General features: G+C 43.1%; 2 protein-coding genes across 2 annotated transcripts; both read left to right on the top strand.

The window, feature by feature from the left end:
* Positions 1-1,805: 1,805 nt before the first annotated feature.
* LOC123998617 (protein FMC1 homolog) lies at positions 1,806-16,302 on the top strand. The gene is given in 2 exon segments (XM_046303648.1): positions 1,806-1,961; positions 15,071-16,302. Coding segments are annotated over 2 exon segments (360 nt in total). The 3' UTR covers positions 15,275-16,302.
* A 772-nt stretch (positions 16,303-17,074) lies between these two features.
* LOC123999893 (heme-binding protein 1-like) lies at positions 17,075-23,366 on the top strand. The gene is made up of 4 exons (XM_046305907.1): positions 17,075-17,493; positions 21,334-21,472; positions 22,035-22,215; positions 22,356-23,366. Exons 1-4 carry the CDS (start codon positions 17,416-17,418, stop codon positions 22,531-22,533), a joined length of 576 nt encoding a protein of 191 aa, XP_046161863.1. The 5' UTR covers positions 17,075-17,415; the 3' UTR covers positions 22,534-23,366.
* Positions 23,367-23,428: the final 62 nt, after the last annotated feature.

Genomic DNA, 23,428 nt, shown 5'->3' on the forward strand with positions numbered 1-23,428 from the left:
ATATAATATAACAAAATGTAAAAAATTCCACAACTGTGATGAAAATTCCAGATTGTCTTCATAATCAAATAACATGCAGCTCAGACACCCATACGTACCCCCACAAGACATGCCACCAGGGGTCTCTCCACAGTCCAAAACTAATTCACTGCAATGATGGGGATCCGAATAAACCAATAAGCACCATAAAAGGGGCCATTGATTACAATGTACACAGTTTATTAGGTACACTATCCTGTTCACGAAAATGGTTCGCTCCTACAGACAGGGAGTCAGGTGGCCGTGGCTTACTTTACAAAGCAGGCAGATGGGCATAGAGGCATTCAGCTACTGTTCAATTAAACATTAGAATGAGCAAAACGAGTGACCTAAGAGATTTTGAGTATGGTATGATCGTAGATATTAGGCGCACTGGTTCCAGTATCTCAGAAACTGCCAGCCTCCTGAGCTTTTCACGCACAACACTGTCTAGGGCAGCGGTCACCCACCTCACAATCAACTGGTCGATCACCAAGGCATTCCTAGTTGATCACCAAACATTTATGTAAAAAAAACAACGATAAAGCTTTGCTTTCCTATTTTTTATTTTTTATTTTGCGCTGTTTGCAGTAGGTGCAATTCAGCAGCCCTAGTGCCGAAGGCAAAGTGTTCCCATTTTGAACCATTTCATGTGTCTGAAGATAGAACTCCGCCCACCCAGTATGATCAGACAGCATATCAAGTGCACCTATAGGCCTACAACTGAGTATAGCAAAGTGTTCTAATAAGCTTGCGTTATTATTAGCGACTTGTGTACTTTATAATATCGAGGAATATTTCACTTTCTCTGGTCATAGAGCCACAACATGAATTGGTGCATAAGGCAGAAATAATGCAGTGTGACTTAAGTTTCACCTTCAGCTGGAAGACCGTCTGGACATTATTGTCAGTGGAGGGAGGTAGAGAGGAGGGACAGTAAGTCGGGTGAGAGGCAGCCATAGCTGCGGGAAGTAGGGGTGCTGCTATTTATATGTTTTCACAAAAGTAGTGCATTAGTAGTAGTCATTAATAAGTGCATCAATATGGATTACAGTCAACATCTGCACTAAGCACATGCTCAATGTACACTCACTCGATGGACTCTAATCACTCACTCACACATACTACACTGACACTCAAACACACACACAAAACACATACACTCATGTATATTGATGCCACACACACACACACATTCACATTCCTTCACATACGCTGCTGCTACTCTCTGTTTATTATCTATGCATAGTAACTTTAACCCTACCTACATGTACATATGACCTAAATTACCTCGACTAACCCGTACCCCTGCACATTGTAACCCTCATATTTATAGCCTCATTATTTCAATTTTATCATGTTACTATTTTTCCTTTAGTTTATTTAACTCATTTTCCTATTTACTTTTTTGAAACTCTGCATTGTTGGTAAAGGGCTTGTAAGTAAGCATTTCACGGTAAGGTCTACCTACATCTGTTGTATTCAGCGCATTTGACAAAAACATTTGATTTGACACCTTGAATCCATGCCCACAAAGAATCCCGGATGTTCTGAAGGCAAAGGGGGGTCCGAACTGGTACTAGATGGATGTACCTAATAAACTGTCCACTGAGTGTAGTATCTTTTGAATGAGATGTCGACATTGCAATGGTTTGAAATGTGTACTTTTATTTTGAAGGTTGTAATTATTACTATACGAAAGTGATGTTATTATTTGTGCTCCTAATAGTAGGTGAGCGCAAATGATTCATGTATAATTGGTGTGCACCCAAACAAGCCAGTCCAACATGGCGTCGTTGTCTTCACCTCTCTGCCTTTGCCGGGGGATCCTGAGGGGGATACCAGAGATTAAAGGACCGGAATACAAACATTCTTTGGCATACAATTATGTTTTATATCAATTCCGTAAAAAAACAGGTAAGTCATGTTGATGAGTAAATGAGGTTATTAACTAGCTACAACTTTAATGTAACCACGACATCTATCCACCACGGTAACGTAAGCTAATGTAGCTTACTTAGCTAGATTGCCGTGGTTAAAAATGTGTTAACGACTCCAGCCACTACTTAGCCATCCTGCAACGGGTTAGCCTCAAGAATAGGCCGCATTGATTTTTTTTCTCACTCGATCTGTCCAACATATCACCTTATTGCCTCTAAAATGTAAATAAAACACTATAAAGAGTTTATATAATGTGTCATTGCATACCTATTTGAAGGTTTGTGTCAAATTTGAATCGGGTTTTTAGGGCGGTGCTAAAGTGATCTTAGAAGTGAAAAGCGGCTTTGAGAATGATGATCGCATGCAATGATGATGCAAAAAATGACTCGGCATCCCCCCTTACCCCCGTCACTGTCCATTTCTTGTTTCTAAAGGATGAGAGAAGTGCTACACCTGGTGGAGAGAGATTGTAAGACAGAAATGGTTGCTTTATGCGTGCTGTACGTTACGACATGACACGTCAAGATGTAACGGAGGGTCCGTTCTTTTTCAACTTTTCTCCAACACTATAGAGCCATTACCATGTCGATCAACGCTTGAATAGAAACCTAGTTCACACCCCCGATTTTGAAGTCAATACAGTCACTACAGTCCAATTAGTTTTCTTTGTAGCCTCGTTTGAATGTTGCGGTTGCGCACATTTGTACGGAACGGAGTGAGTTTACGTTAGCTGGCTAGCTATTTATTTTCATGAACTGAAGTTCAATTTCAATAGTTGAACAACAAGTGGCAACCTAGCTAATACTTACTCACAAGGATTCCTAAATCAATGTTAAGAATAATGAAAATGACTGCAGTTTCTACTGGTCATTGTTTTCAGGCTGGTTGTATTGGTGCTAGCTAGGTACCAAGCTAAAGCTAGCATTTTTAGCTAATATCATCTGATTCCGATATGTTCACTGATATATGCATCCCTAATTGAATATCTGTTTGACAGGCATTGACATATTGTGAGTGTCAATGAATACGGTCTGATGTTGCTGGATTCTTTTTTGCGAATGTGGGCCTGGTAAAAAAAAAGATTGATATAGCTCTATCAATCTAATCATAGCATTCCTTTCTTCTTGGCAAATGTGTTAATAATCATTCAAACTCATAAACTTAACAAATGTAGGCTTCATTCAAACATTGGCCAAGAATACTTGACTAAATTGTAGGCCATAGCCCAACAATGAGATGGGGACACTGCTATATATTCACCCAGACCCCACCGACTACATCCTCTGTAGTTAATAGATGTGATGTAGTATGCAACGTAATAAAGTTAGCCACCCCCTCCAATTGTATTTGTCTCATGCTTTGTGAACGGGTCCTTTTCCAAAGATCCAGAGAGAAAGTGAAATAGTGACAGGGGGAATAGATATACAGTGAATAACAAATCATAAATAACATGGCTATATACAGGGAGTAGTACCAGCGTGTCGATGTGCAGGAGTAAGAGGTAATTGAGGTAGCTGTACATATAGGTAGGGGTAAAGTGACTAAGCAAAGGGTTGGGTAATAGACAGTAGCATCAGCAATGTGGTGAGTATGAAAGTCAGTGTGTGTGTTGGGATGTCAGTGTTACTGTGTTGGTAGAGTCCCGTGTGTGCATAGTCAGTGCAAGTGGGTTGGTGCAAAAAAGGGTCAATGCAGGTAGCCATTTGATTAGTTATTTAGCAGTCTTATGGCTTGGCGGTAGAAGCTGTTCAGGATCCTGTTGATTCTAGACTCTGTTATCATATAGTTGTATGTTTTGAATACTTCAAAAATATACAGTGTTCAACAACATCTGCTCCCGGGCGCCAATGACATCGATTAAGGCAGCCTCCTGCACCCCTCTGATTCAGGGGTTGGGTTAAATGCGGGAGACACATTTCGGTTGAATGTGTTCAGTTGTGCAACTGACTAGGTATCCCCTTTTGTTTAGAAAGTCAAATCAAATCAAAGATATATGAATGAGTGATGGTCCGCTCTCTACATAGGCAAGATACAGTAGATGGTATTGAGTGCAGTATATACATATGAGATGAGTATGTAAACAAGTGGCATAGTTAAAGTGGCTAGTGATACATGTATTACATAAGGATGCAGTAGATGATATAGAGTACAGTATATACATATACATATGAGATGAATAATGTAGGGAACATTATATTAGGTAGCATTGTTTAAAGTGGCTAGTGATATATTTTACATCATTTCCCATCAATTCCCATTATTAATGTGGCTGGAGTTGAGTCAGTGTGTTGGCAGCAGCCACTCAATGTTAGTGGTGGCTGTTTAACAGTCTGATGGCCTTGAGATAGAAGCTGTTTTTCAGTCTCTCGGTCCCAGCTTTGATGCACCTGTACTGACCTCGCCTTCTGGATGATAGCGGGGTGAACAGGCAGTGGCTCAGGTGGTTGCTGTCCTTGATGATCTTTATGGCCTTCCTGTGACATCGGGTGGTGTAGGTGTCCTGAAGGTTAGGTAGTTTGCCCCGGTGATGCGTTGTGCAGACCTCACTACCCTCTGGAGAGCCTTACGGTTGTGGGCGGAGCAGTTGCCGTACCAGGCGGTGATACAGCCCGACAGGATGCTCTCGATTGTGCATCTGTAGAGTTTGTCAGTGCTTTTGGTGAAAAGCCAAATTTATTCAGCCTCCTGAGGTTGAAGAGGCGCTGCTGCGCCTTCTTCACGATGCTGTCTGTGTGGGTGGACCAATTCAGTTTGTCTGTGATGTGTACGCCGAGGAACTTAAAACTTACTACCCTCTCCACTACTGTTCCATCGATGTGGATAGGGGGGTGTTCCCTCTGCTGTTTCCTGAAGTCCACAATCATCTACTTAGTTTTGTTGACGTTGAGTGTGAGGTTATTTTCCTGACACCACATTCCGAGGGCCCTCACCTCCTCCCTGTAGGCCGTCTCGTTGTTGTTGGTAATCAAGCCTACCACTGTTGTGTCGTCCGCAAACTTGATGATTGAGTTGGAGGCGTGCGTGGCCACGCAGTCGTGGGTGAACAGGGAGTACAGGAGAGGGCTCAGAACGCACCCTTGTGGGGCCCCAGTGTTGAGGATCAGCGGGGTGGAGATGTTGTTGCCTACCCTCACCACCTGGGGGCGGCCCGTCAGGAAGTCCAGTACCCAGTTGCACAGGGCGGGGTCGAGATCCAGGGTCTCGAGCTTGATGACGAGCTTGGAGGGCACTATGGTGTTAAATGCCGAGCTGTAGTCGATGAACAGCATTCTCACATAAGTCTACACCTTTAACTTTTTTTCACATTTTACTACCTTAAAATTCAAACCTAAAAGAGATTAAATTATTTTTTCTACTGATCTAACAACCTACTCCTCATTTTCAAAGTGAAAGAATGTTAGTACATTTTTCTAATCAAAATAAGTTGGACAAGTCTCTAACTGTTGGAAATATTATGAATAAATGAATAAACAATATCCTCATTTTAAATAGAACTGTAACTAAGTAAACTTATACTCTGTTTTATTATATCTGATTAACAATATGAGTTCATAAGAAGGGATTGTGTGACACAGACAAGGAGTAATTAAAGTTAATGAACAGCATTCCAACTAGGAAGAAAGAAATGGGTTGTGGATTAAGTAAACAGATAAGGTAGTTAACCTATGGTTGAACCGACGAAACTTAGCTCTGGGGTGTTTTAGATAAGACAGTGAATGCATTCCTAGGTTTTCTGTGAATTAGAACTGTCAGCTAAGTGGTGATTGATAATGTTGAGGGGTCAAAGGTTAATTCAGTTATGTTGTGTGACCTGTGAGTGTGTTAGTGAGCTAGAATGAACTTTTAACCTCACTTGATTCTAGGAGGGAGGAGGGGATTCATTCTAGAAGCAATGAAATTACGTCATGTTATTGTATATAAACTGTTGCTCATGGTAACGTGGCAGTGCATTCCGAGAATAAATTCTGTTACCTATTATTGAAAAGACTGGTCTCCGTCTATTTTATGCATACAAGAATCTTACAAATTCTCATAAAATAGATTAAAGGAATTCAATTAATGAATACATATTGGTATAATTAAATTACAGTAACACAAATTCCCTGAGTTAATCATTGGTGGAATCACCTTGGGCAGCAGTGAATCATTTGGAATAAGATTCTACCAACTTTTCCCAACTCTTCGGGTTATATACTCAGTCGCTAGTTTTATTAGGTACACCACCCCGTTCACAAAAATGGTTAGCTCCTAGAGACGGTGAGTCACGTGGCCATGGGTTGCTATATAAAGCAGGCAGACGGGCATTGAGGCATTCAGTGTAATGTTTGCTTGAATGTTAGAATGGGCAAAACGAGTGACTTAAGCGACTTTGAGCATGGTATAATCGTCGGTACCAGGCGCACCGGTTCCAGTATCTTAGAAACGACCGGCCTCCTGGGCTTTTCACGCATGACCTGCTAGATGGCCGAATGGTAAGGAACATCAGATTTGCCACCAATGCTCCTTTTATATGACACATCACTGCACTTTATACTCCTCTGTAAACTGGTCATATCTGTATACCCGTCGCAAGACCCACTGGTTGATGCTTATTTATAAAACCCTCTTAGGCCTCACTCCCCTATATCTGATATATCTACTGCAGCCCACATTCTCCACATACAACACCCATTCTGCCAGTCACATTCTGTTAAAGTCCCGAAAGCATATACATCCCTGGGTCGCTCCTGTTTTCAGTTCGCTGCAGCTAGCGACTGGAACGAGCTGCAACAAACACTCAAACTGGACAGTTTTATCTCAATCTCTTCATTCAAAGACCCAATCATGGACACTCTTTGTCAGGATTTGGCCAGGGTTGTTCCGGTGTTTGGTACTTAGATGCCCCCATTGTGCCTTTTGACCTTTTGTTTTCCCTTGATCCCCATTATTATTTGCACCTGTGCCTTGTTTCCCCTGATTGTATTTAAACCCTTTGTTTTCCTCAGTTCTTTGCTCTGTGTTTGTATGTTAGCACCCAGCCCTAGTACTCTGTGAACTCTTGTTGATCCCGGTGGACTCTCTTGTGGAATTCTGTTTTTTGTTCTTGTTTGTTTGTTTTTGAGTATCTTTTGAGGCTTTTTGTGCTTTACCTTCCACCTTGTGGATTTACATTTTTTGTCTTGGAGGATTACCTTTGTTCTTGTGGAATTCCTTTTGAGGTTGTGGAGTTACATGTTTTCCTGAAGAACTTCACTTTTTACTTCATTAAATACACCGTCTCAAGTACTGCTGTGTCTGCCTCATCTTCTGGGTTCTGCAGACTATTCGTGGCTCAGTTGGTTAAGTGACTGTTTCTCACTCCGGAGACCCGGGTTCGTAACCGGGTCCTGACAGAAACACAGAGCCAAAAAATGAACCCAGACACCCAGTTCCCAGGACCTTGTTGCCATGCTGTCCCACCACCAGGAGACTGTCCAACGCCACGAAGCCACCCTGGTTCAGCAAGAGGCCTTAATGGGTAGACATTCTCATCTTCTGTCGGAGATGCTGACTTCCATAAAACAGATATCTGATCGACTTACCCCGGCAAAAGTTCCCGTCCCAGTACCTCAGATTCACGTACCCATGGCAGTTAACCCTCTGGCTGAACCTCGTCTTCCACCTCCCCAACGGTTCTCAGGTGATCCAAGTGCTTGTAAAGGGTTTCTCACCCAATGTTCTCTCTCCTTCGAGCTGCAACCCTCGTCGTTCCCCACCGACCGGTCTAAGATCGCATATATCATCAACCTGCTGTCGGAAAAAGCCCTGGCCTGGGCTACTGCTGTGTGGGATGCCCATAGTTCCTGCTGTGCCAGCTACTCTGCCTTTGCTGAGGAATTCAAACGAGTGTTTCAAGGCCCAAGCAGTGGTCCTGACTCAGCCAAACAGCTCCTGACTCTCTACCAAGGTCGGCGCAGCGTGACGGACTATGCCATCCAGTTCCGCACGGTGGCAGCAGCGAGTGGCTGGAACAACGAGGCGCTCACGGTGTGCTTTCTGAAAGGCCTTTCCGACACTATCCAAGATGAACTGGCCACTCGGGAACCACCGGACAATCTCGAGTCCCTAATCAAGTTGGCCTCACGCATTGACCAGTGTCTGAGAGAGAGAGAGAGAGAACTCAACCGTAGACCTCTAGCCCCTATCAGTCCCAACTCCGAGTCCCCACCTTTATCCTCGCTGGCTCCACCGGAACCCATGCAGATTGGACGCGTCTCCCAGGCTGAGAGAGACCGCCGGATGAGGGAGCGACGCTGTCTATATTGCGGCAAACCGGGCCATTTCCGTTCCACGTGTCCCGGGCTCCAGGGAAACGCTCTGTCCCGTACAGACCAGGGGGAACTGTAACGGGAAACATAACCTCCTCCCATCCGTCCAACTCCCGTCTGCTCATTCCAGTCACCCTTTCCTGGGACAACCACAAGCTTCACCTTCAAGCCTTGGTAGACTCTGGAGCCGCAGGTAACTTCATGGATGGTGTCTAGGCGAAGGAGAATGGCGTTCCCTCTGAACCTCTAAGTGACCCCATGAGGGTTACTACATTGGATGGAAGCCCTTTGGGATCTGGACTTGTCACTCATGTCACTACCTCCTTGCGACTTTCAGTTTCACAACACCAGGAATTGATGAACTTTCATTTGATCTCCTGTTCCGAGTTCCCTCTCGTCCTTGGATACCCCTGGCTTCACAGCCATAACCCTCACATCGACTGGTCTGTGGGCACTATCAAGGAGTGGGGTCCTACGTGCCAAGCTACTTGTATTTTCCCGAATTCCCCGAGTTCTACTCCCGAGTCTTTAGAATCCATCGACCTGACCCGAGTTCCCGAGTGTTACCATGACCTCAAACTGGTATTTAGCAAACAGAGGGCCACCATGCTACCACCCCATAGACCTTATCATTGCCCCATCGAACTGTTTCCGGGCACTTGCCCCCCCAGGGGTCGGATCTTTTCCCTATATCCACCCGAACGAGCTGCTATGGATACCTACATCAAGGACGCTCTGGAAGCAGGCCTCATGCGTCCATCCACCTCCCCGGCGGGAGCAGGGTTTTTCTTTGTGGCCAAGAAAGACGGTGGATTACGTCCTTGCATCGACTACCGGGGACTTAATGCCATAACCGTCCGTAACCATTACCCGCTACCCCTTATGGCCACAGCCTTCGAGCTGCTCCAGGAAGCAGTTGTTTTCACTAAGCTTGACCTGCAGAACGCATACCATCTTGTGCGGATCAGACCTGGTGACGAGTGGAAGACCGCTTTCAACACGCCTACTGGTCACTATGAATACTTGGTGATGCCCTTCGGCCTGACCAACGCCCCAGCGGTGTTCCAAGCGCTCATAAACAATGTGCTTAGGGATATGCTTAACATATTTGTGTTCGTTTACTTGGATGACATCCTCATCTTTTCGAGCTCTCTTCAAGAACACACTAAGCATGTCAGACAAGTACTCAAACGCCTCCTAGACAGCCATCTGTACGTTAAGCCGGAAAAATGTGAATTCCATTCATCCCGAGTACAATTCCTGGGATTTGTAGTGGAACCCGGTCGAGTCCAAATGGACCCCAGGAAGGTAGGGGCGGTAGCGGATTGGCCCACCCCAAATCCGTTAAGGAAGTTCAGCGTTTCCTGGGCTTCACTAACTTTTACCGCAAGTTCATCAAGAACTTCAGCTTGGTGGCAGCCCCTCTCTCAGCTTTAACCAAGGGTGGCAATGCAAGGTTTTTGTGGGGAAGAGAAGCTGAGACGGCCTTCCAAGGACTCAAGCAGCGCGTCCTGTCTGCTCCCATCCTGATACTACCGACTACGGATGAACCGTTTGTGGTGGAGGTAGACGCCTCAGAGGTTGGTGTTGGAGCTGTCCTGTCTCAGAGGGGTGAAGACAAGAAGCTTCATCCATGCGCTTTCTTCTCACACCGGCTTACCCCGGCTGAGAGGAACTACGATGTGGGGGATCGTGAACTCCTAGCGGTTAAGATGGCATTGAAGGAATGGAGACACTGGCTCGAGGGGGCTTCTCACCCGTTTCAAGTGCTTACGGACCACAAAAATCTGGAGTATATCCAGCAGGCGAAGCGGTTGAACTCTATACAAGCTAGATGGTCTCTTTTCTTCAATCGATTCCAGTTTATCCTCACCTATCGTCCCGGGTCGAAGAATCTCAAACCGTATGCCCTGCCCCGAGTCTACGCTCCTGACATTCGAGATGACACGGACATGCCTGTCCTTCCTGCTGCTAAGATCGTGGCTCCGATCTTGTGGCAAGTTGAGGATACCGTGAGACGAGCTCAAGCTATTGAACCGGACCCGAAAGGAGGGCCTGCCAATCGGTTGTTTGTCCCCAAGGCAGTGAGGACTCAGGTCCTTCTGTGGGGGCACTCCTCTCGCCTCACCTGTCACCCTGGCGTAGGTCGCACCTTGTAGTTCATCCAGCGTAAGTTCTGGTGGCCTACCATAAGAGAAGACGTTGCCACTTTCATCAATGCCTGCCCCGTGTGCTGCCAGGGCAAATCTTCTCACCTCCGCCCGCGAGGACTCCTTCACCCTTTACCTGTTCCGAAACAGACCCTGGTCCCATATCTCGTTGGACTTCATTACTGGCCTTCCTCCATCCCATGGCAATACTACTATCCTAGTCATTATCGACAGGTTTTCAAAGGCGGCCAGGTTCGTCCCTCTGACTAAGTTACCTTCTGCCAAGGAAACGGCTGAGTTGGTAATTAATCATGTGTTCCGAGTCTTCGGCATTCCTCAAGATATGGTTTCTGACAGAGGTCCCCAGTTCACCTCTAGGTTTTGGAAGGCCTTCTGCCAACTCATGGGGGCTTCTGCCAGTCTATCTTCAGGGTACCATCCGGAGTCCAACGGCCAAACTGAGAGGATGAATCAAGAGCTGGAAACCACCCTCCGATGTATGACTCGTAACAACCCGTCCACATGGTCGTCCTTCATTGTTTGGGCCGAATACGCGCACAACACCTTGCGCTCCTCCTCCATTGGTATGTCCCCGCACGAGTGTCAGTTTGGCTATGCCCCTCCATTGTTCCCGGACCAGGAGGCAGAAGTCAGAGTGCCTTCAGCCTTGAAGTTCGTCAGACGCTGTCGGCTTATGTGGAGGAAGACCCGTCTTAATCTTATGCGTTCCTCACAGAGGTACCAACAACAAGCCAACAGACGTCGCCGTCCCGGGCCTACCCTGCGCCCCGGCCAGAGAGTCTGGCTCTCCACAAGAGACTTACCACTACGGGTGGAGTCTCGCAAGCTGTCCCAAAAATACATCGGTCCCTTTAAGGTTGCCAGGAGAGTTAACCCAGTTTCTTATCGCCTACACTTACCCAGATCCCTTAAGATTAATCCCACATTTCACATTTCCTTATTAAAACCTGTTGTTTTTTCTCCCCTTGTCCCGGCAGACAGACCTCCCCCCTCCGCCTCGTGTCATTGGAGGCCAGCCGGCTTATACCGTCCATCGGATACTGGATTCCCGCCGGGTGCAGCGGTCCTGGCAGTATCTGGTGGACTGGGAAGGCTATGGTCCCGAGGAGCGCTCCTGGGTTCCTGCTCATTCGTCAGTTCAGGGCCCTCCACCCTGAGAGAGCTGGTAGGAACGTCAGGAGCCGTTCCTAGGGGGGGGGGATTCTGTCAGGATTTGGCCAGGGTTGTTCCGGTTTTTGGTACCTAGATGCCCCCATTGTGCCTTTTGACCTTTTGTTTTCCCTTGATCCCCATTATTATTTGCACCTGTGCCTCGTTTCCCCTGATTGTATTTAAACCCTTTGTTTTCCTCAGTTCTTTGCTCTGTGTTTGTATGTTAGCACCCAGCCCTAGTACTCTGTGAACTCTTGTTGATCCCGGTGGACGCTCTTGTGGAATTCTGTTTTTTGTTCTTGTTTGTTTGTTTTTGAGTATCTTTTGAGGCTTTTTGTGCTTTACCTTCCACCTTGTGGATTTACCTTTTTTGTCTTGGAGGATTACCTTTGTTCTTGTGGAATTCCTTTTGAGGTTGTGGAGTTACATGTTTTCCTGAAGAACTTCACTTTTTACTTCATTAAATACACCGTCTCAAGTACTGCTGTGTCTGCCTCATCTTCTGGGTTCTGCCGACTATTTGTGGCTCAGTTGGTTAAGTGACTGTTTCTCACTCCGGAGACCCGGGTTCGTAACCGGGTCCTGACACTCTTACTGACAGTTGTGGCTGCTGTTTATGATATATTGTTGTCTCTACCATCTTCACCTTTGTGCTGTTGCCCAATAATGGTTGTACCATGTTTTTGTGCTGCTACCATGTGTTGTTACCATGGTGTTTTTGTGTTGCTACCATGCTGTGTTGTCATGTTTTGCTGTTATGTTGTTGTCTTAGGTCTCTATGTAGTGTTGTCTCTCTTGTTGTGATGTGTGTTTTGTCCTATATTTATAGTGGATTTATTTTTTAAATCCCAGGCCCCCGTCCCCACAGGAGGCTTTTTGCCTTTTGGTAGGCTGTCGTTGTAAATAAAAATGTGTTCTTAACTGACTTGTCTAGCTAAATAAAATAAATAAATAAACCGTGTCTAGGGTTTACCGAGAATGGAGCAACAAACAAAAAACATCCAGTCAGCGGCAGTCCTGTGGGCAAAAAATAGTGTGTTGAAGGAAAATGGTAAGAATTGTACAAGCTAACATGCAGGCCACAAACAGGGAAATAACGGCGCAGTACAACAGTGGTGTGCAGAACAGCATTTAGGAACGCACAACAGATCTACACAACTTACTCTTTATTTTCACGGATGGGCTATTGCAGCAGACGAGCACACTAGGTTCCACTCTATCGGCTTAAAACAAGAAGAAGTGGCTCTAGTGGGCACGGAATCACCAACACTGGACAATTTGAGGAGTGGTTTAAAAATTGCCTGGTCCGCCTAATCCCGGCGCTGTTGCATCATGCTGATGGCAGTCAGGATTTGGCAAAAGCATCATGAGGCCATGGGCCCCATCCTGCCTGGTGTAAATGGTATAGTCTGGTGTCGGTGGTGTAATGGTGTGGGGAATGTTTTCCTGGCACACATTAGGTCCCTTGATACCAATTGAGCACTGTTTGAATGCCATAGCATATCTGAACATTGTTGCTGACCAGGTGCATCCCTTCATGGCTACAGGGGGATCTGACCCAGTACTAGATGTACCTAATAAACTGACCACTGAGTGTATATTCATTTGTTTTGGTCAAAATGACTCAAGCTCATTACATTTGTTTGGGAATCATTGATGGACTGCAATATTTAAACCTTGCCTCTGTTTTTCACGCAGTTTTAAGACCACTCAGGAACACTCCAAGTCTTGGAAAGACATTCTGGTGTGTCTTCCACATTATAATTTGTTTAAAACTCCTATCCCAAGGTTAGGTTTTCAGAAGACAAACCTTTCCTCAAACTTTTTACCTGGGCTGTGCTCCTTCTTTAAAAATATTTATTTTGATCCTAACAAACTCCCTAGTCCCTGCCGATGACAAGCATACCCATAACATGATGCTGTCACCACCAATACTTGAAAATAGAGAGAGTTTCACTCGTGGCATTTTTAATTTAGACCCCCAAAAATAATTTGCCATGTTGTCTTGCAGTATTATTTAACAGCCTTGTTGCAATCAGAATGGGTGATTAGGAGTCCCCCCCCCCACTTCTTTTCACTTTGTCATACAGGGCAGTAATATGAAGTGAAGGGACTGGGAAGTTTGTTAGGATCAAAATAAATATGAAAGGAGCACAGCCCAGGTAAAGCTACAGAAAAACCCACCTCTGTCTTCTGAAAACCTGACCCTGGGATAGGGTTTTATTTTTCAGTGGGACAAATATTTTAATGCAGAAGACACACCAGAATGGCTTTCAAAAGTTGTTGATTGTTCCTGAATGGTCTAGTCAGTTTATTTTATTTGTATTTTTTAAAGCCGATATTAAATATTGCTGTCCAATGATTTACAACCAAATGTACTGAGCTTGAGAAATGTTGATTTTTAAAAACAATGGATATACAGTATTTTGCCTTAACCTCAAGGATCCGCCCCTTTTTTCTCTCTCCAAATTTCGCCTAAAATTACATACCCAAATCGAACTGCCTGTAATCTCAGCCCCTGAAGCAAGGATATGCATATTCTTGGTACCAATTTTAAAGGAAACACTTTGATGTTTGTGGAAATGTCGGAGAATATAACACCATTAGATCTGGTAGAAGATAATACAAAGAAAAAACAACTGTTCTTTTGTATTTTTTTTGTACCATCTTTGAAATGCAAGAGAAAGGACATAATGTACTATTCCAGCCCAGGGGCAATTTCGATTGTCGCCACTAGATGGCAGAGTATGTGCAAAGTTTAGACTGAGCCAATGAACCATTGCATTTCTGTTCAAAATTTTGTATCAAGACTGCCCAAATGTGCCTAGTTTGTTTAACTTTTTGATGTTCAAAATTGTGCTCTATCCTCAAACAATAGCATGATATTATTTCACTGTAATAGCTACTGTAAAGTGGACAGTGCAGTTAGATTAACAAGACTTTAAGCTCTCTGCCAATATCAGATATGTCTATGTCCTGGGAAATGTTCTTGTTACTTACAACCTCATGCTAATCGCATTAGCCTACGTTAGCTCAACTGTCCCATGGAAGGGACACCGATCACAAAGAAGTTAAGAGCTGTGCAAAGTTGGTAGAATCATAATGAAGTTATTCACAGCTGTAATGGTTGCCAAAGATGCTTCCACCAAGTATTAACTGGGGTTTGAAGACACACTATCAAGACATCTTGTATTTGTTCATTAATTTGGAAAATGTTCTATAGCTTTCTTTCACTTTGAAATTGTGCAGTACTGTAGGTTGTGTAGCTCTGCAATCCCTTTTTTAGATTTTATTTGAAGGCAGCAAAATGTGAAGACAAGTGGGTGTTTACTTTCACTAGGCACTTTATATTTCTTTAGTAAATGTATCATATCTATTTGCAAGTGTAATTTCGGCATAAATTCACCTTCAAGATGGCAATGTTAGTCCTCTATGTTAGTGTCATTGTTATGCATGCTTTATACAGGCTTTTTATCTGAATTCTGCCCACTTTGTTTTTAGATCACTGGGGAGAGATATTGTCTTGCTCAGGAGGAGGCTCTCTATGCTTCGCACAGCTACCTCTGTCTGCTCATCTCCACACGGCAACACATGGCTCTCTACGACATCTACCATGGGAAAGGGCAGCATGACACAGAGGAGATGGCAGGAATTGTGGGACTCAGGCTGCCCACCCAGCCTGGGGGGAAGGGCTGGGAGAAGTGAAGGAAGAGAAGACTCTCATACCACACCAGAGGGTTGTAAAATCATCACGCTGGACCTAATGCTATTTTGCTCTTTTATAAAACAGAGGAAGAGATGAAGGCTGCTATGAACAAGGACTGTGATTTGTTATTATACAAGGGAGGATCAAAGCTATTAGAAATTTGAGATTCCCAGCTCTCCCTACCACTCCTCGCTTTGTGTCAGTCTTGAGACAATGGCTGTAATTAAAATATTTGTAAATAATGGGACAACTTTTGCCAATTAAAGTATGAATCACTTTTATCAGGTCACCATGAAATCTCACTTTTCTTGCAATCCATATGCTGCTAGTGGCTGCTAATAATCTACTAATAAAACAACCAATTCAATCTAACATATAAAATGAAGTAATATCCCTTTTGATCTCAATTCAGTAAGGTTTACTTGGAGCAATGTATGATGTTCAGGTAAAGCATTCATACTCGGCAGATAAAACTGATGTGAAGTAATTCAGTCATATTTATATTTTAAAGGATATCAGGCAATTAAAATTCCTGGTTAATTAAAAGATGAAGCATTACAAAGAGGGTATGTTATGTCAGATGGATGTGAACTCATTGGGTTACCTTTGATCTTTTAAATGTATTGTTCTTCACTACCTTTTGGCCAGTGGTTTAAACAGTGTGAAGACCAGCCAACAGTGAAATAAAGGAAAGGTTTTAGATAATGCTAGGGCATGCAACATGCATAAGATAAGTATAAGAATATGTTTTATTTTGTCTCTTATGTAGGCGTTTATAAGAAGATTATTACCAGCATAATGGAAAACAGCAGGAGTTGTATTGCTTTGTACTTGCATATTAATGTACTTCATTATTGTGTCTATGGCAACTGGCATTTCTACCAACTCCTCCACTACATTTTTCTCTGCAGTCTTTTGCCAGATTTGTTTCATTTTTTTATACGAGTAACATGTATTACCTTCTGGGAATTATTATACATATTTTTCGTTCTTTGTCCCTTATTTTCATCCTGGATTATCGTTCAAAAATAAAGCCTCGTCATTAACTGTGCCCCATTTGGACTATCCATTCTCTTCTATTCATCCCCCTTTCTTAGTTAAATCTGTGAAGCTGTGTAACACTCCCCATTCCATTTGTTATACGGTAACTACCATTGTCTTCTGTGTGGGTTTAAATAGATTGACCCTAGAGCTACGCAGAACGCTGTGACACATAGGGACATGAAATATGCTTGCACATGCGCGGCAGCACCCACCGTTCACACGCATGCAGTGGAAATGTAATGCATAGTGGCACACCAACAGCGTCAAATTATAGTGTTATAAAGTCTCCAAATAACACGTGTCTCTACACCCCACTCCTCCATGCATCCCAAGACATTGAATTACTTTGACACACAGCTGGAGAGAGAGCAGTGACACGCTTGTGCAACATTGTGTTATGTGTATGTTTTGAAGTGGTATGTGAAAGCGATTGAAATGTTATCATTGTCATTATAATCAGGATTCTGTATTACTGGATATAGTAGGCTACACCGCTGCTACATACACATAACACAATGTTGCATTAAGTATTAATTATTCAGTGTATGTTTAATGCCAATATAACCTTACGCAGTGGAGATCTAAATACAAATTAAATAAACTATATCATGTTACCGCCTGCAATAATGTGCATGATAATCGATGGGAATAATTATTACGTCAATTAAAAGTAGGCTAGCTATTAAGTGGAAATTGTGAAAAACCAAGCGTGGAGGCGTGGAAGGGAGGGCGGAGACAGTTGTTTATATTCGTGTGGCTCAGTGGCTGTAAGTCAACTCGTCTAGTGAGCTAGGAGCAAGATTCACTATTTCAACCTAGTTGTACTACTAGGTAACAACATCAGATAAACACGTGAATATATATGTTCTGATTTGATTTGTCCAATAAGGTCCGAGGACCACGAAAAGGAGTGTACAGCATATTTTAAGTGAATCTCCTTGTGTGATTTTAAAAGGAGGACAAAAATAAGAAGGTAGGCTAAATTATGAAATAAGAACAAGTTATTTCAAAGGAAGCAAAAGCTACAATAACACAGGCGATAACATAGCATAAAGGGACAACGCGCGCAGCAGAGTGGTGACCTGGCCAGAGCGCGATGTTTGGAATGATAAAGAATACAATTTTCGGGAACACCGAAGAAACGGACTACAAATTGCTCAGCAGCGAGACCAAGGTAGGACACACCTTGCCCTGTCAGTTTCAACTTGAGTGTGTGTGTGTGTCTGTCAGTCAAGCATCGCATTGGATCACTTGATCGCGCGCGCCACTGTACACCTCCGTCTTGTTTGGTGCATAAAACAACTGGTCACTACAGACAGATCTCTTCAGTATCTCACAAATATTGTTTTATTTTAAGACATTTTTAATTTGTTACTCACTTTGGTTGTAGTGAAACTAGCCTATTGGCCCCAGTCTACCATGATGTCAAGAAAAGTATACTTTGATTATCAGTAGGCTTATGTGTTATGCTTTTGAAACCAACCATTGTTAATTACACCTTACCTCCTGGCACCTGTGAGCTCGCAGTAGAAGGTGGGGGCAGATCTGTGTGTGTGTGTTCCCTATGACCTCAGTAGTGGCACCACTGTGTGTACTGCTACACTGACCATACCTCCTTAAGAGTTTGACATAATATAAGAATTTGTTATTAACTGACTTGCCTAGTTAAATAAAGGTTCAATAAAAATAAATAATACTGAGGTCATTAAAAGCAAGGTTGTGTTCTCTGAGAGAGACGGACAGATAATTTGAGGTTGGTTGGGAAAGGGTTTGGTGAAACTAGTCATGTGTGAGCTTCCATATGATTTACTTTTGCACCCTGACAGAGTTCTTCATTAAATACTACGTACATTTGAGACGAGACAAAGCCAGATAGATGGAGGCAAAGACGACTGCTAGATCTATTGACAGAGAGCGTGGAATCAAGTGACACTGACAAACACACCTACAGACATTGGCCTGACAGAGACTGATCAGGAATCTGGAACTACTTCAATCTATAACATGCAACCAGACGACCAAAAAGGCTGTGAGAGGAATAGGAAAAAGAGAGTCTTTGTATCAATAGGCACGAGTGGCCATTAAATAGGCAATAGACAGGCTGTTTGCAGTTTTGAAATCAGTCAGTGCTAAATCTGTGAACTTCACTAGAGCCTAAATGATCACACTGAAATCTCACACGAACACAGGATCAGAGGAATTTGAGTCTCACATCATACACTCTTAATTAAAACTGACATTGAATGCAGATGAACTGTCTGCACATGCTCAGACACACACACACACACATGCTCAGACACACACACACACACATGCTCAGACACACACACACACACACACATGCTCAGACACACACACACAGCTTGGTGGGTCCTGTCATATTTCAGGGCTTACAAATGGAAGGAGATGGCTTTAAAGTTAGAATCCTTAGTAGTTACATTAATTTTTGGACTTATCAATTCATGTAATGTACCCATTGATTCTTGAAGAATGTAACATAAATGCCTCATGAGCTTAGTTCAACTGTCGTACCCCATCATCCCAATGTTTGTAAACAACATAAATGTAAACAAACACCGTATAGCCTCAAAACATGGTAAAACTATAATTGTGTCATCATGGATGGTCAGTCCTTGCGTCCTTTCTCTGTCATTGAATTTGAGAGTGGTTACATTTCTCGCTTTTTACTAAAAAGGTGCTATTCTTTTTATTTTCATGTTTTTTTCTTCACGGAATTGATATTATGCGATGTTTTAATTTCTCTGAAATGATCTTACTTGGCACCATGCATTGTTTAGTAATGACAAGACATTTTATTAGATGGACGAGTTGACAGCACAATATGCTGATTATATAATGAAAGCACATTGTCTATTTCTTGATACACAAGACAGGCTCATACTCCATGCCAACTGAATGGTTACAGAGGCCATAGTTGTCATGTAAGGCTGAAATGTCAACTTCTCTGTGTGAGAGGTTCACAAACTTCCCATGACATTGTGTGGTGACATTCAAACCAATTAAAACCGTTTGTTCAAAAGTTTGAAAAAGAAAGAGAGCGGGTTGAATATGAAATGAATTTCTAATATTAGCACATCCACAATAATTATGGCCCACGTCTACCCAGCTGAGACACATAGTAATTATATATGAAGGTCGCAGGATTCCAGCTAAGCACACACACTAATTGCACCTTTAGACTGAACTCAGGAACAAAGTGTTCAATTATTGCTGTTGGAACATGTCACCTACATGTATTGTTAATGTTGGTCACAGTGACATATACCATGGGCTCCAAAGTATTGGGACAGTGAATTTTGTTGTTATTTTGGCTCTGTACTCCAGCACTTTTGGATACTTTTATTGTAAATAGGAATAGAATGTTTCTAAACACTTCTACATTTTCTCGCTCATCATTATTTACATTTCATTCAGGAGTATCTGTAATCATGGTAGCATCCACATAATAAAAACACAATGAAACCTGTATTTTACCTAGGATAGTCAGTTAAGAACAAATTCTTATTTACAATGACGGCCTACATCGGCCAAACCCTAACCCGGACAACACTGGGCCAATTGTGCACCGCCATATAGGACTCCCAATCACGGCCGGTTGTGATACAGCCTGGAATCAAACCAGGGTCTGTAGTGACGCCTCTAGCACTGAGATGCAGTGCCTTAGACAGCTGCGCTACTCAGGAGCCCAAATTAATTAATGTAGAAACATATTCTATCCTTGTTTACAATACAAGTGCCTACAAAATGACACAATACTGTACATTATTTACCATAAATTTCTATTGGGCACAAAATAATCTAAAACACAACCTAAACAAAGATCAAATGCATCCAACACATTTTTGTAGTCATTGCATGCTATGAAATGGGACCAAGTACTTAACTTTTGAATACTTTAATAAACATATAAGTGAATTTGTCCCAATTATTTTGGTTACCTAATATAGGGGGACTATGTACAAAAAGTGCTGTATCTAAATGGTTCACCCAACATGGATGAAAATACCCTCAAATGGACAATCTGCACTTTAACCTCATAGTCAGTGTATCATTTCAAATCCAAAGTTCTGGAGTACAGAGCCAAAACAACCTAAATTGTGGAACAACACAATGGGAATGGGCCAGTTGACACCAGTGACACATCATAGCATAATTGCAGTGAAGTAAGAAAACGTGTTAAAGATATGGCATTACTGTCACCCCATCCATCTACTGTAGTTATTTCCTATGAGCTTACAATTACATTTATTCCACAGTCTCAAGGATGGGTTGCAGCCACAACGCCTTCATCAATATCAACACCAAACACCAGTCAGAAGCACACAAGTTCTTGACATCCCAATTAGACCAGCTGGAGTCAATTATTAGTGTCTAGAGAATTCTGCTAAGTTAAACCTTTTAGCTATTCAGCAACACAGTTCAATCCCTGTATCAATAAATACAATGAATCCCAGATCGATATGTTTGCTAGGGCCAAGACGTAACGTTCCTCTGTTATTTAATGGTTGATATTTCTCAGCATAAGCCTTCCTCTTAGGACAAGTACATCATAACATGTATAAGAACAGGCAGCAAGTCAGTGAGTGTGTGTACACATCGCATTAACCCCACTCTGCCGTGTGTGTGTGGCACCTATATGGTTTGGTCTTATGTAAGAACAGGCATCTCTGTCCCATTATTCTCTTTAGGCTTCATTAAACACTGCGGGACCCTGAGAGCAGAGCAGGAAAGAGCTGGAATCAAATCAACGTAATATTTTTTTATTTAGATCCTTTTCTGGGGGCATTTGGCTGTCCTCTGTTCGTTTCCACTCCAAGTGTTTCACCGGGCATCAGTGAACACAGATTCTGCCCATTGCATATCGCCAATCACAGCACCCACAGCCCCACCCACCTCTAACCCCCAAGTAGTGTGTGGCTTCCTTCCCTCTGAACAGTTTGTCAACATGTGTGTCATTGGTGAATCACGTTTGGCCTCCCGCTCTCTTTCCCAGGAGGGGGTCAGCTATGAGGTGCGGCGGTACGATGGTGCAAAGTATGCCTCAGTGAGCTCAGAGGGGCGGACCTTTGACCAGGTGATGGGGGAGCTAGTGAGGAAGCTGCTCGTGTACATTGGTGGAAGCAACGACCAAGGTGAGACAATCAGAGAGCAGGGCCTGTCCTGTCAGTCAATAGACTTCATATGTGGACACATCTTTAATGAGCCCTAAGCTCAGAAAGATCTAGGGCCTCAACTCAATCCATATTGCTGATGTTCAGCCCTATAGCGCGATTGAAATTTGAAGGACATTTCCTGATTGAGCCGACATATGCAGCACTTACCATGAATGCGGAAACATTGCCTTTAAATTTCGAACTGACCACTGTAGCGCAGGTCTTAAGCACTACGGATTGAATTGAGCCACCGATGTAATGTGCATATCTGAAAGTATTGCATTGATGTAAGAGAGTAATATGGTGAAAACTCTTTCTATTCTACCAGAGGGTTTGATAGAGTTATTACCATGTTACTGGCACCTATTCGGTACTTTCAGATCTTCAAGGGTGACTGAAGAAGTGTCTACTCTGTTTGATGCTAGAGGTCAGTTTGAAACTGGGCCTAAGAGGATGCAATGAACTCGATGCACACATAAGACTGTTGCAATAAGTAGTCTGCTATCCCCTCTATCTGTCCTCTGTATCTTTGTTTTCCAAGGGGAGGCAATGGGGACGACAGCACCGGTTATCATCACAGTATATCCCAGGGACGACGGTGTGATGTCACGCCGTTTGGTGGTTAGCCTCAGGATTCCTACCAACTACCAAGTCAGTCCCCCTGTGCCCATCGACAGTGCCATCAGAATCGAGGATCGACCCGGCATGACTGTCTACTCACTGTGGGTGTCTCCATGCAGTCTTCACCTCACTTTGTTCTTTAATTCTTTACGACACAGAATGTATTTAATAATCCTAAATTATTTGATCACATATCCTCTTTCTCTCTCCTTTCCTATCCACCTACCCTTTCTTTTCACAGGCAGTTTGGAGGCTTCGCAGGGGAGACTGAGTACCGAGCAGAGGCCTCTCGCCTAACCAAAACTCTTGGTGAGACTGCCCCATTTCAACGGAAACAGTACTTCTGCTGCACCTACGACCCACCAATGAAACCCTACGGCCGACGCAATGAGGTGTGGTTCCTACAGGAGGAGCCATAAGAGAAGCATTAAGACCAACTCTTAATAATAAACTATAGTCACTTCCTCTCCATCTTCACTGATCACTCCACATCTTGATCTTCATCCCCCAAAAATAGGATATGTGAAAATAATATGACAACAGGGGATTTGTTTTCAAATCAGTGCAAATGAAGGAGAGGTGATGCAAAGAAGTGTATTAGACTATTGAAAGGTCATAATGGGGAGGGATGGGCAGCGGGCTACATAGTTACTGGTCCAAAGTAGTGCAATAGTACGGTACCATTATCAGTAACTGGATATTAAGTGGCTTGGGGTAGGAGCCACTAACCACAATGTACCACTGTGTGTTATAGGTGGTACATCATTAAGTTCTTATTCTGTACACCCAGGGGTTGACACTCCCCTTAACACATGCTTCATAGTGCTTGGAAGAAAAACACATTAAATCACTGTACACATATCACTATTCAGCAGTCTAATTATATTATGCTTCACTTCACACACCATAAAAACAAAATGACAGTTAAGTATTCAATAAGTAATTAAATTAAGTTTTAAAAAGCACAATTCCTTTTCCCAAGGGAGGGAATTGGAAATAAACTAGGAATTGAGCCATAGAGTAGTGATAGTCAAATGTTTTCCTGAGTATGAATTAGTTGGTGGGGAGGGAATGAAGGAGAAATATATTAGTCATTCCTTAAGTGTTATCATTTGAGATGTCTAATCCTTCTGTGATGATGACATGAAAACTTTAAGACAGCAGTTGTGTGTAATGAATGTTTTGGCGTGCTTGTATTTGGAGTCTTTGAATTGTAATGTTATTATGATTCTTAAAACTGTATTTTGAAATACCTCTGTATGGTGTGTGATTTTCTGTGAAAATATGGAGTGACGATATCATCAGGATTTGATA

This window comes from Oncorhynchus gorbuscha, linkage group LG16 (genome assembly GCF_021184085.1).
Source record: "Oncorhynchus gorbuscha isolate QuinsamMale2020 ecotype Even-year linkage group LG16, OgorEven_v1.0, whole genome shotgun sequence".
Lineage (NCBI taxonomy): Eukaryota > Metazoa > Chordata > Actinopteri > Salmoniformes > Salmonidae > Oncorhynchus > Oncorhynchus gorbuscha.

Bases quoted from the DNA above. Each gene is read 5' to 3' on its own strand.
- LOC123999893 (XM_046305907.1), top strand. From the start codon at position 17,416: ATGTTTGGAATGATAAAGAATACAATTTTCGGGAACACCGAAGAAACG. The intron at 17,494-21,333 runs GTAGGACACACC...TCTCTTTCCCAG, and splicing joins TGCTCAGCAGCGAGACCAAG to GAGGGGGTCAGCTATGAGGT. The intron at 21,473-22,034 runs GTGAGACAATCA...TTGTTTTCCAAG, and splicing joins TGGTGGAAGCAACGACCAAG to GGGAGGCAATGGGGACGACA.